This window comes from Pleurodeles waltl, chromosome 5, assembly GCF_031143425.1.
Source record: "Pleurodeles waltl isolate 20211129_DDA chromosome 5, aPleWal1.hap1.20221129, whole genome shotgun sequence".
Taxonomy (NCBI): Eukaryota; Metazoa; Chordata; class Amphibia; order Caudata; family Salamandridae; genus Pleurodeles; species Pleurodeles waltl.
The window spans coordinates 964359464-964373722 of NC_090444.1; the positions used below are offsets into that span (position 1 = coordinate 964359464).

A 14259-nucleotide genomic window follows, 5' to 3' on the forward strand; every position below is an offset into this window, starting at 1 on the left:
AAAAGTATCTGCTGGGAACTAAATCTGGATTTCCTTTAGATCCATGCCCCTCTAAAATTCTGCAATTAGTTCCTGACATAGTGTTGAAACATCTCACTCAGACTAATAATATAGTCATAGAAACAGCACTTTTTCCTGGTTCCTGGAAGGAGGCGATTGTTATTCTATTGCTTCAGAAACCTAATTTAAACTTTGAGGAATTTAAAAACTATTGGTTTATCTCATTGTTGCCCACCCCATCGAAAATACCGGGAAAGAATCTCAACCAGCAACTTGTGGAGTTCATCGATACACATGAACTTCTAGATCCATCACAAGCTGGCTTTAGAAGAGAGCACAGCACTGAAATCACATTGATGGAGGCTGTCAACAGGATCAGAGGCCTGCTCCACTAAGGGGGAGGACACAGTCCTTGTCATGCTTGACCTGTCTGAAAGCCTTTGACACAGTCTCTCACAACTGAGCATTGAGGGTAAAGCGCTCAGTCTACTGCAATTCTTCTTGGTTGATAGATCCCAGATAATGAGATGTGGACAATTTATGTCAAAATCTTTTAGCCTTCCTTGTGGAGTTCCTCGGGGCTCTTCGTTGAGCTCAACTCTCTTCCATTTGTATGTTTCTTCCCAGGCAAAATTGATAGGATCTTTCGGGTTTCAGGTGTTGTAGACGACACCCACATTATTGTTTCCATTATGGTTAATGTCCTTTCTGTGGCAGCAAGCTTTAAGGAATACATGTCTAAAATGAGCTGCTGAAGGGAGGATATTTTTTTAAAGCTTAATGCTGACAAAACCAAGGTTCTGGTTTTTCGAACACAATATTCTGTCAGTCCACTGCTTGGTGGCCTGAGTCTTGCGGTCACCTGCTGCTCCATTTAGCTCATCTCTACTGATTTGTGCAAAGCAGTGGTTCTGGCATTGGTGTTGTCCCACCTGGACGATTGCAATGCACTTTAGCTCAGCATCAACCAGGCCTCTCTTAATACGTTTAAGAAAACTCAGAATGCGGCGTCCCATCTCATTCTGGATATTCCAAGACATCAACCTGGCTTAAAGGGCTTGAAGACCCTGGATTCGTTGCTTGTTAGGAAACATGATATGTTTAAGGTCTAGTGCATGGCTCACAATGTCTTAAATAACATGGGTCCGGGGTGGTAATGAGCCTAAAAGGCTGCTTCATTCTACATTTAAGAGATATGTGGTAGTATCAAAAATGTGCAGAACTAGATGAGGTGGTAGATCCTTTGCCTACGCTGTGGCCAAGCTCTGGAACAAGTTACCCATCCACACCTTGGGAATGGAAATTCTTTTTTAATTCCAGCCCTGGTAATCAGATTTTATTGTTTCTTAAATCTTCTCTTTCTCTCTTGTCAGTACTCTGATGTTTTTGTGGTTTTACTAGCGCCTTGACACCCGTGGGTATTGGTTGTGCTCTATAAATATATTTTTATTTTCTTTTGTTTCATGGAATTAAATCATTAGGAAGGGATTTTAAACGGGGAAAAGAGTATGTCAGCTATTGTGCAAGAACTGTTCTTCAGGCTCTCCACAGCGACTGATCCCATACAGATGCACCTGTGTTACAACGTATTTCCAATCACACATTATATTTTTGAAAATTACATTAATAGGCATTTCTATATTTGTATGTAAATTGCATTAATCGGTGGCGCAACTAAGCTTAAGGGGGCCCTTGCAAAGTACATGGAGTGTCCCCCAATGTGAATCCCATTATAAACATGCATCATAAAACGTCTTTTACAAGTACATGAAACAGTGAAAATAAACGTGTCTCATCAACAGACACTTAAGTATGGGCTTACCTAGTGCCAGAATTTCCATGTAAGTAAAGAATCACAGGATGGTTTAGAGCCAATGTTTCCTCATACCACATTTGATCCTTTTCTTGGGCATTTTTCCATAAGGCTGCAGGGAGTGTGTGCCTACAATTAAATCACATTAAAAAGACGCAAATAAGTACTAAGCTGTGGCCATGTTATTTTCAGCCACCCTGATAGCCCCATGCAGAATACAGTAGGCTAAGAGTGTGTATATCAGACAAATGACCTCAATGCAATAGGTCTTACCTAGAATCAATGAAGACAATGTTTCATAAACTGAGAAAAGATACTTTGATTTGCTTTCTACTGGTGCGATTGACAATGGATGAAGCTCTTCTAATAGAACCACTGTACACATGAACAAGACATTACATTAGAACACTGACAGTGAGCAGTACATAAGCTGGTGGGACATCATTAAAACAGTACATTTCACATAATGATTACATATGTTTACATAGAAGATAATACACAGTTTAGTCAGACTCAGGGGTAAGTGTTGGGCATACAAAGGGAGGCATGGATGGAACTACTGCCAGGAAAAAATGCCAGTTGTGGGGCAGTCATTGAGTCCTCATGATTGGAGAAGTAGACCACAGGTAAACTTGAATTGTTATAGGGATATGTCAGCTTAGTGTTCAGTGGGCAGGGTGGTACAGCAGCAATGTACTCATATTTTAAAGACTCTAAGCTTGCACAGGGTGATTTAGGAATCAAAAGGTGGCTCAGAGCTCGGTGTTCATGCCTGAGTATAAGGGTAATATTTCTGGGAAAAAGAGAAGTCATATGCCATCTGTGCCTTCAGGTTATGGACACGAACTTCCTACAGTGCTCTGTGCTTAACAGAAAGGCAGCAGGCCTTTTAGCTGGAGAAACCAGCAGCTGTGTTTTGGGGAGGTAATAAAGTGTATGGTTAACAAAGTACATTACTTTGTTAAGGGAAAAGAGCTAAGTATAGAGCCAACCCAGAAAGGAAACCGGTGAAATAGTCGAGCGTGATCATCAATGAGGTGTTGACTAGGCATTTGTCACTTTGAAAGTGGAGGGCATGGCAAATCTTTCAGATGCTGAGTATTTTGAATCTGGCAGTCATATCACTGGAGTTGATGAAGTACGTAAGCTTTATGCTATAGTCAAACTGCATGCCAAGATTATTGTGGTGGGGACACAGAGGAAGGAGAAATGGAGAAAGTGTATGTGCATGCATTTGTAGATTGGTGCAAAGAGAGTGGGGGCCAAAGGATGCTGTCAGCACATTACCTCAGTCTTACATGAATGAAACAGGAGGGAAGGGAACACCTTCCAGTACGGCTTACCAATAAGGCAGGTGGAGATTCTAGATTAAGGGTGAGGCTCAAAAGATGGCCAATAAGACGACCTACATGATCTACGCACGTGGCTCCTTTTATAACAGAGGTGATACAGAGTCAAAAGGTGGTTTAGAAAGGATAAGATGCAATGGTCCGCAGCTGAGGGAGCCAGGGTAGAGCGACTTTAGATGAAGGGAAATAAAACAAACAGCCAGTATTGTCTTTAAAAACTGGATTACCACAAGAGAGTAAAAGCTTGTGCTTTGTGTGAAGGGGTGATTAAAGAGCGCTTGTAGGTAGGACGCTACACTGGATGCATAGGCAAATGTTTTGATGACTTGGGGCCCGGAAGGGTTTAACGAGGCGCAGAAGCAGTTTAGCAAATAAAAGCATCATCATAAGCTCAGCTGATGAGATGGGAAAAATATGTGCAGTGGCAGAAACAGGGAAGGTTTATGGAGCATGGGGGGAATTATGATGGTGTTGAGGTACTACTAATGAGAGGTCTGAAAGCAACACAGGAAAAAACCACTTGTTAAGACACTCTCTCCTTCATCAAGAACTACATAATATCAATGCATGGCTCGAATAAGCATTCACATATGTAGTGTACCCCCACTGATTAAAGTCCTCTCTTATACATCTATGAAGTGAATGACAGTAATGATAGCAGATTATGGCGGTCATTCTGACCTTGGCGGACGGCGGAGGCCGTCCGCCAAGGTACCGCCGTCAGAACACCGCACCGCGGTCGAAAGACCGCGGCGGTGATTCTGACATTTGCCCTGGGCTGGCGGGTGGCCGCCAAAAGGCCGCCCGCCAGCCCAGGGCAAATCAACCTTCCCACTAGGATGCCGGCTCAGAATTGAGCCGGCGGAGTGGGAAGGTGCGATGGGTGCAGTTGCACCCGTCGCGTATTTCAGTGTCTGCTGGGCAGACACTGAAATACTTTTTGGGGCCCTCTTACGGGGGCCCCTGCCGTGCCCATGCCATTGGCATGGGCACGGCAGGGGCCCCCAGGGGCCCCGTGGCACCCCCTACCGCCATCCTGTTCATGTACGCCATCCTGTTCATCCACGTTTCTGCACCGCCTTCCCTTTCTTCGCACCCACATAGCCAACAAAGAGTTGATCGTCCACCCGGAAGTCTTTAGTACGATTGAGGTAGAACGCCAACGCTCTTTTTGGGTCCAGACGGTGGAGTCTCTCCTCCTCATGGGAAGGATGTGGGGGTGCGTAGAAGGTAGGCAAAGTGATGGACTGGCCTACATGAAACGGTGTAACCACCTTAGGAAGGAAGGAAGCTCTAGTGCATAACGCCACTTTGTCGGGGTGTACGGACAAGTACGGAGGCTTTGAAGAAATGGGCTGAAGCTCACTCACCCTGCGAGCAGAGGTGATTGCGATAAGAAAGACAGTTTTGAATGTGAGGAGCCGTAAGGGACAATTATGCATAGGCTCAAAGGGAGTAGACATCAAGAAAGTAAGCACAAGATTAAGATCCCACTGAGGCATGATGAAGGGAGTGGGAGGAAATAAGTGGGTGACCCCTTTTAAGAATCTACTCACAAGAGGAGATTTAAAGAGTGAGGGCTGATCAGGAAGCCTAGGAAAGGCGGAAATGGCATACAGATACCCCTTAAGGGTGCCCAATGCAGAGCCTTGCGGGGCTAAGGAAAGAATGAATAGAAGAACCTCTGAATGAGGGGCAGATAGGGGGTCAAAAGATTTGTTGGTGCACCATGCCACAAATTTATTCCAACGACAGGCATATACAGTTTTAGTCGAGGGACGCCTGGCTGCCAAGATAACATTGCAGACTTCGGGTGGAAGGGCAAATGCCGTCAACTGTTGCCGCTCAATCTCCACGCATGAAGGCGGAGGTTGGACAGGTTCGGGTGGAGGACCGTCCCCTGCTGCTGAGGCAGAAGATCCGCCCGAAGAGGCAGTCTGAGTGGAGGATCGATGGACATGCTCAGTAGCTCGGGATACCACACGCTTCGAGCCCAGTCCAGAGCCACCAAGATAACTTGGGCCCGGTCGCTCTTGATCTTCTTGAGAACTCTGGGCAGAAGAGGTATAGGTGGGAAGGCGTAAAGGAGGCCGGAGTTCCACTCAAGACGAAAAGCGTCTCCGAGCAAGTGCCGCCTTGGAAACTCCAACCCGCAAAATAGCTGACATTGCGCGTTCTCTGCGGAGGCGAACAGATCTAGCCAAGGCTCTCCCCACATGAGAAAGAGACCTTGCGCCACCTCCGGATGGAGACGCCATTCTTGATCGACAGTGCGTCGGCGGCTGAGTTCGTCTGCTCTGGCATTGAGAGAGCCCGCCAGATGTTGAACCATCAGGGTAATGCCCTGATGTTCCAGCCATGTCCAGACGCGTAGTGACTCCTGACAAAGGGTCCAAGACCCTACCCCGCCTTGTTTGTTGGAGTACCACATGGCGGCAGTGTTGTCCGTGAACACCTGCACCACTTTCCCTTTGAGAGACGGAAGGAATGCTTTAAACTCAAGTCTGTTCGCTCGGAGCTCCAGCATGTTTATGTGGAGTCCCAACTCCGCCGGAGACCAGAGGCCTCTGATCTCCGCCTCTTCCATGTGGCCACCCCAACCCAGAAGCAACGCATCTGTCACTATTGAGAGATCTGGTTGGGGAAGAGAGAGGGATCTGCCATTGACCCAATTGGGATTCGAAAGCCACCACTGCAGGTCTTTTGCAGTCCCCTCCGAGATCTGGACCATGTCGGAGAGATTCCCCTTATGCTGCGCCCACTGGAACTTCAAGTCCCACTGCAGAGCCCGCATATGCCACCTGGCATGTGTTACTAGCAGGATGCAGGAGGCAAGGAGGCCCAGCAGCCGCAAAGTCTGTCTCACCGAAACCCAAGACCAAGGCTGAAGGATCGGAATCATAGCCTGAATGTCTTGGACTCGCTTTTGGGGAGGATAAGCCCGAAACCGCACTGTGTCCAGAACTGCCCCGATGAAAGGGAGCGTCTGAGAGGGAGTCAGGTGTGATTTTGGCACGTTGATAGTGAACCCCAGCTGGTGCAGGAGGTTCGCCGTAGTCTGGAGGTGTGAGACCACTGTCTGGGGCGAAGGCGCCTTCAACAGCCAGTTGTCTTCCAATTCGATCACTGAAGTCTCCAGTGACATGAACGAATTACAACAAGATGTAGGCGCAATGAAACTTAGCAACTTGGATACTCCAGTCACTAACAACAGCCCTCTAGGCGGCAACACTAGAAACAGCAAAACCCTCTCAAAAAGCCATCTTCCAGCAGAATCTTCTAACTGGAAGTTGGGGGATCTCGCCTGGCTACACTCCTCGCTTCTAAACGCCCTTCACACTTCAACGACAGTCCTTAACATGCAATCGGACAAACTAGATTTACAAATTGACCTAGTGAATGTTATGGCCACTCACATTGCAGATATTAATTGGAAACTGGGTATGTTGGCGATCTGGCCACCTGTTCCAAAGGCTAATGTGGATCAACAGCAAGACCCCTGCAAATGTGGACCGATTATCGACAAATCGTGTACACTACCAAATATTTTAACAGACATGTTAGAAAAAATAAAAATAAATAAGAGCAACTTTTTTACTCACAATAATCATAAGCAAGGACTATCCCACTCAGTGCTTCTACAAAAGAAACCAGGAGCAGTGTCAACGAAAGATTGACACTGAAGCTGTCCAGTAAAAAATGGGGCAAATACTCAGGGCACAACCTTTTTGTGCAAATGATGATCCAAAAGCACAAAGTAGGCCATCTATAGCCTTAGGCTCTCCAGATGTTGTTCATGCCAATGCAATGGGGACAAAGACGGAAAAATCAACGTAGAGAAATTCAAATGGTACAGACAAATTTACACAGACGGGAAAAACAGCGTTGACAAATTCAGATTGTACAAACAAACCTTTAGCACCAATACCCAAATGTCCATCTGTAGGAGAGTAGCCTCTTTCTAGCATGGTTACCCCGACTTTTGGCCTGTTTGTGAGTGTGTGTCAGTGTGTTTTTACTGTGTCACTGGGATCCTGCTAGTCAGGACCCCAGTGCTCATAGATAAAAACCTATATGACAGTATATTTTGCCTGTCTCACTGGGACTCCAGGGCTCATAGTTTGTGGCCTAATGTGTATGCCTGTGTAGTGCCTAACTGTGTCACTGAGGCTCTGCTAACCAGAACCTCAGTGCTTATGCTCTCTCTGCTTTTAAATTTGTCACTGTAGGCCAGTGACTTTGTTTACCAATTTCAATTGGCATACTGGGCCCCCCCTTATAAGTCCCTAGTATATGGTACCTAGGTACCCAGGGCATTGGGGTTCCAGGAGACCCATATGGGCTGCAGCATTTATTTTGCACACATTATTTCACAGCCATTTTCACTGCACTTAAGTTACTTATAAGTCACCTATATGTCTAACCTTCACTTGCTGAAGGTTAGGTGCAAAGTTACTAAGTGTGAGGGCACCCTTGCACTAGCAAAGGTGCCCCCACATAGTTCAGGGCCATTTTCCCTGACATTGTGAGTGCGGGGACGCCATTACACGTGTGCACTACATATAGGTCAATACCTATATGTAGCTTCACAATGGTAACTCCGAATATGGCCATGTAACGTGTAAGATCATGGAATTGTCTCCCCATTCCAAATCTGGTATTGGGGAGCCAATTCCATGCATCCTGGGGGCTCCATCATGGACCCCCAGTACTGCCAAACCAGCTCTCTGAGGCTTGCACTGCTGCTACAGCTGCTGCCACCTCACAGACAGGGTTCTGCCCTCCTGGGGTCTGGGCAGCCCAGTCCCAGGAAGGCAGAACAAAGCATTTCCTCTGAGAACATGGTGTTACAACTTCTCCCTTTGGAAATAGGTGTTGCAGGCTGGGGAGGGGTAGCCTACCCCAGCCTCTGGAAATGCTTTGAAGGGCACAGATGGTGCCCTCCTTGCATAAACCAGTCTACACTGGTTCAGGGACCCTTTCTCCCCTGCTCTGGTGGGAAACTGGACAAAGGAAGGGGAAGTGACCACTCCCCTGTCCATCACCACCCCAGGGGAGGTACCCAGAGCTCCTCCAGTGTGTCCCAGACTTCAGCCATCTTGCTTTGCAAGGTGTGGGGGCACTCTGGAGGGCTCTGAGTGGCCAGTGCCAGCAGGTGACGTCAGAGAACCCTCCTGATAGGTCCATACCTGATAAGGTAGCCAATCCCCCTCTCAGGGCTATTTAGGGTCTCTCCTGTGGGTTCTCTTCAGATTCTGCTTGCACGTTTCCTTCAGGAATCCTCTGCAACAACTTCAGCATCCTCTGACCTCGGATCAACCACAGCCTGCTCCAAGAAACGCTGTAACTGCAACAAAGTGTCTACAAGAGACACTTTTCTTCAGCAACCTCAGCTCCAAGTCAGCAACAGCAACAGTTTTCACGGTGTGCATGCTCTGGGAACTCCCTGTCTTCATCCTGCACCAGAAGCAATTTGGAGGAGGTAAGACCTTGCCTTCCCCGAGAACGACGGTACCCCTGTGTTTAGGTCTTCCTTGCCTCCTAAGACCTCTGTGCACTGTTTGCAAAATTCCTTTGTGCACAGCCTGGCCCAGGTCCCCAGCACTCCACTCTGCGACGCCCATCTCGCTGAGTTGTTCTCCAGCGGCGTGGGACCTTCTTTTTTTGTGCTGCATCAACCGCATTTTGCACCTCCTTTGAACCCAGATCCTGCGGCTTCTGGGGGTGCTGGCTGGCATCCTGAAGGCTCTCTAAAGTGTACAGTCTACAGAGTTGAGGCCCCCGGTCCCTCCTGGATCCATCCAGCGCCATTTACATGAAAAAGGCTTGTTGGCGCCTTCCAACACAAAATCTTGTCTGCAACGATCTTCATGCCGTGGGACATTTTTTGCATCACGTAGGAACCCGCTGGCATCTTCCTAGGGTTCATTTCTGCAGTCTTCTACTAACCGGGAACTCTTCTTTTGCACCCTCTTCTGGGTTGGCAGGGGCTCCTGTCCTTCCTGGAACTTCTTTCGACTTCTGGACTTGGTCCCTTTCCTTTGCAGGTCTTCAGGTCCAATAATCCAGCGGTTGTTCTTTGCAGACTTGGCTGGCTGCTGCAAAATACCAAAAACGAGGTGTAGTGTGTCCTAAGGAAACTTGCAGTACTTTACTCCTGCTTTTCTGGGCTCTGCGGTGGGGTAATTTAATTTCTATTACTGTATTCTTACTCTCCCAGTGATTCTGCACACACTACACTTGTCTAGGGAGGAATTCGTGATTCACATTCCACTTTTTTAGTATATGGTTTGTGTTGCCCCTAGACCTATTTTCTCCCATTGCATTCTATAGGATTTCCTACTGTTTGCATTGTTCTATGACTATTTACTTGTCTACTTTTGGTGTCTATTGTATATATTGTGTATAATACTTACCTCCAGAAGGAGTATTGTCTCTAAGATATTTTTGGTACTGTGTCACCCAAATAAATACCTTAATTTTTGGTAACACTGAGTATTGTCTTTACTTGTGCATAAGTACTGTGTAACTCTAAGTGGTATTGCATGAGTTTTGCATGTCTCCTAGTTCAGCCTAAGCTGCTCTGCTATAGCTACCTCTATCAGCGTAAGCTGCTAGAACACTACTTCATTCACTAACAAGGGATAACTTGACCTGGTGTAAGGTGTAAGTACCCAAGGTACCCACTACAAACCAGGCCAGCCTCCTACATTGTCCATCTAAAAGGAAAAAAACGAGTCAGAAAGGAAAAAAACATACAGCAAAGACAGTAGTGGCAATTGTTACCCCCTATTTTTGACACAATCAAAGCCACAAATATGGATTTTTGGTTCCTCAAGCAATCGCCAGGTTTCAAATCATGTGAAAATTACAAGGTAGGGGCAGCCAATGGTTCAGTTCAGTTAATCTCCGACGACATACAATCTGCTGCCGCTACACTATCTGCAAAGCACAAAGTGCACCGGCAGACGGAACAACTTCAGATTAATTTACACCGTCCGAACACGTGGGATGAGGAGATCTTGGGTTTAACTTCAGGCCAGGGGTGTACATTGTCAGCATCAGAAAATGTTAGCACATATAGGTAGTGAAAAACCTGTGGCTCACCAACCATCCGCGCAGGACCTTCCAGGGATGCCAGTGGCATCAGTACCGAAATTAAAGGATGCCTCGCAGACAGTGTCATCGGGGGACAATCTGTCTCTAGGGAATCCGACGTAGTCGGTGCACTCGAGGCCACCCGCACAAGGTGACTTCTTGCAACTTACAGCTATTTGCCCAGCTGCCTTAACGGGCAACTTGCCGAGCACCAAATCACAGACACAGAACAATAGCGATGCGGGACAAACACAGCCTATTCATCAGTCCAGCAAACCATCCCCCTCAGCAAATCATCCACAGTCCAGCACTAAGAATGCTTGTTGGGAAACCATTTCGGAAACAAACCTAAACTTGAACTACTTCTCCAGGGTGGGGACAATTAGTAATGAACAGGGCTAACAACTATAAAAGTTATGTTTCAGAACACACAAACTCTTACAACCGAAGTACAAAAAAGTCTTCCTTAACCAGACAAGTGGTCACACCTATGACAGGCCCAAAATAGCAAATAGCGAGAGGGCGTTCAGCCAAGAAAGCCAACGCCATACGGAATCACGGATTTCCCCCTCCAACCTCAGCACAGCCATTACTCACATAATGGCTGGGAATCAAGGCAGATCATTTTAACTCCACAATATACATCACAGGGTCAACAAGACGGCTTGAACAGGGGTAACATCCTGAGGCTGCTGGCTGAGTTGCCATCAACTCAGAAGATTGTATCTACAGACTTAATGTCAGTGAAATTCCTCTCCAGCAGCGACCAGTACGGGACAGAGCAAACATCCACCACTTGGAGAACAAGGGAAATCGTTACATCAATCATGGATGAAAAAATTCAATTTGAAGCATGGGGCATATTGTTGTCAGAACCATCTAGATCACACTACCCTCTACCTCTGCTGTCCAGTTCTATGGAAAAATCAAATCATCGATCGGACTTAAAGGCCAACATATATGCACTGGAGCTGAATATAAGGGAGTCGGAGAAGCGGCAGTATAGTAGGGGGGAAGTCAACCAAAAAACTTCACATTACTCCCCAACTGCGAGAAGCCATATGCCAATACCCCCCGACCACACAATGATGATCAGGGCGAACAGATGTGGATGGCTCATATCTTAAACTTAAGAAGTGGCAACTGACTTAATAATTACAACGTAGAAAATATGGATCAGGGTTCTGCTGTTACCTTCATGTCCTGGAATATTGCCGGCGTCAAAACCATTATTACAGACGGATTTGCACTAGTAAACAGTTGTAACTAAACTATAATTATATTGCAAGAAACACAGCTAATAAACCCAGTCCAATTAGGTGGTTACACATTACACCACGTTAGTGCCGAAAAATGAAATAAATCAGGCAGGCCAAGTGGAGGTTTAGCCATGTATGTCTCCACGGTGCTACACGCTACAACAGAGCAGCTGGCATTCTCAAAAAACTATCTGCAGGCCGTCAAACTCATTTTCAGTGCCAATCGACAAACCCCTCTTGTAATTTTTAATGTTTATGCTCACCCGCAGAAACACCGGAAAACCCTGCTTTATGAGAAATTACTGAATAAAGCAGAAGAGATAAGATGCGCTCACCCAACATGGGACATTTTAGTGACGGGCGACTTCAATGTCCACTTAATCCACACTCCTGAACCTGGTGAGCAATTGGCAGCTAAAAAAGCTTTATGGTCAGTTCGGCCTCAACTTCCACCAATACAGAAGAGAATGGACGCAATGGGCAAGCAATTGGTTGAGGCATTACAGCATCTTAGCATGAGGGTTCTAAATGGCAGGACCAAAGATGGAATGCTGCCTCGCTACACCCACTATAGCACTACGGCTGCAATCATAATAGACATTCCGGCTGGGTCTCTTGCCCTGCTATCTCGTGTCAGGAAATGTAAAATTAAAACGACTTTCCACAGCGATCACTCATAACAACATAAAGAACTGGACTTGAAGGCCCCACACTTCTTGCCTGTTGCTGCTGAACTAGGAAGTATTGCATCTACTAAAACGTCTGATTGGTCAGAGTCTTCATTACCGCAGCTGTGTGAAAAGATAAAAACTCTGTTTCAATCTGCAACACTCTAGGACTCGCCTGCAGTGGAAGTCTGGGCCACCTTTCTAATCTCGTTATCTTCGCTCAGCTTTGCTAAGCGCCAATCACCAACACAAAATCGGATGGTGTCTTCAAGTCTATCAGAGAAAATTCTAAAATTAAGAAAGGAACTGAGGCACGAGCTCAGAGTAATAAAAAATAGACCTTTCACAGAATCTACATGTATCCAAATAAAGACCCTTTGAAAATACTATAAAAGTCAAGTATGGCGTGAGCGCATTAAGAGGGAGGACAACCTCTGGCTCAAATTACTCTATAGCTTAAAAATAACAAATTCTAGGGCCTTTTGGGCAACAGTCAGCGGCATTGACCAGAAGTTAAGAGTAATTTGTTGTTCATCAATTCCCAAAAATAAATGGGCGCATTACCTGGCCAACATCTTTTTAAACAAAACTCATCTGAAGCAAATTCACACCTGAAGGAGCCTGCAAGTCCTAAGGTCCTCTGTCAGATCAACTTTGGATACAGCGCTAAGGCAGTCTCCCAAGTAATTAGGAGGGGGCGTAGGGATGGTGCCCTCTGCCCCAATGGCCTTCCACAAGCAATATTTAAGGCCGATCCGGAGTACTGGTCAACTACACTGGCAATCCTTTACACTGAAGCAGAGCGCAACATAACCATTCCTGACAGTTGGAGAGGATATATCATCAATATGATATTTAAAGGGGGTGACAGAACAAATCCAGCCAACTACAGACTGATTGCTTTAATTGACAGTGAGGCCAAATACTTTGCTACACTGATCTTGGATGATCTGCTCCACTGGTCCAATTCAAACAACCTTGTCCCCCTGAATCAAACTGGCTTCCGGAAGGGTTACGGCACAATTATCAATATTCTAGCGATAAGTGACATTGCTGACAAAGCAAAACACCTAAAGAAAAAGCTACATCTATGCTTTGAGGACTTCAAAAGCACCTTTGATCAGGTGGACAGAGCAATTCTTTGAGGCAAATTGTGAAGCTAGGGTCTGCAGGAACAGCTTCTCCGCAGCATCGAAATGCTATACGATAAAAATGGGTGCAGCTCAAGGTAGCAGATGGTTCGAAAATGTCAAGGAGGATTCTAACAAACCTAGGCTTAAAACAAGGATGTGTTCTGGCCTGCACCTTTTTGACCTTTTTATGGCTGACGTTTTGCCAAAGCTAGACGCGACCAACTCACACTCTCTGAGGATGGGGAACCTGCTTATATTACACCTCTCATATGCTGATGACATTGTTTTTTGAGCCACACGAAAATAGGGCTACAGCGGCTAGTTAGCACCCTGGACGATTTTGCAAGATCAACAAATTAGAAATCAATACTACGAAGACAAAAATTATGTCTATAGGATACCTTTCTAACTCTGTAAATAAAATTAAGTTGGGCGGCGTTAGCCTTGAAGTGACTCGCTGTTATAAATATCTGGGTTTTTCTATAGACAACAAGGCTAACCTTGCGCCGCAAAAGCAGCACATCGCTCAGAAATGCAAATCGCTGACATTCGCTTTTTGCGCCCTAGCCAAAAGGGCCTTCGTATAAACCTTTACTGTCTGTCATGTCGGCCAAATTCCTTCCGCTACTACATATGGAAGCACAGCACTATACCGGAAAGACGCCTTGCTCCTGATCAGCAACAAATAAAAATCTACAAACAAGTTTTCAGTCTTCCTTGCACTGCTTCCTCTGCTCAAGTTAGGCTAGAATTTGGCCTTAAACAACAACAGCTGGACAGGCAAGTACATACGATAAAGACCTGGAATAAAATACAAAGAAACAACACCAGCCCTTTAGTCATGGCTTTATGGAACTCAGTAAGCAATAATTCAAAGTCAGTATACAACACGTACTTGCAGTACTCACTGCAAGAGACACACATGACATATCTATGGGA

The 14259-nt window shown here is 46.0% G+C and overlaps 1 protein-coding gene across 5 annotated transcripts in view; it reads right to left on the bottom strand.

Annotated features, from left to right (window-relative positions):
- The window catches only part of ABHD12 (abhydrolase domain containing 12, lysophospholipase), a 497414-nt gene that overhangs the window by 171902 nt on the left and 311253 nt on the right, over positions 1–14259 (bottom strand). For all 5 annotated transcript variants that reach the window (XM_069235085.1, XM_069235086.1, XM_069235087.1 and 2 more), the window contains one exon: positions 1823–1942. In XM_069235085.1, coding sequence (XP_069091186.1) covers positions 1823–1942 — 120 coding nt within the window. The remainder of the gene's footprint in view (positions 1–1822; positions 1943–14259) is intronic.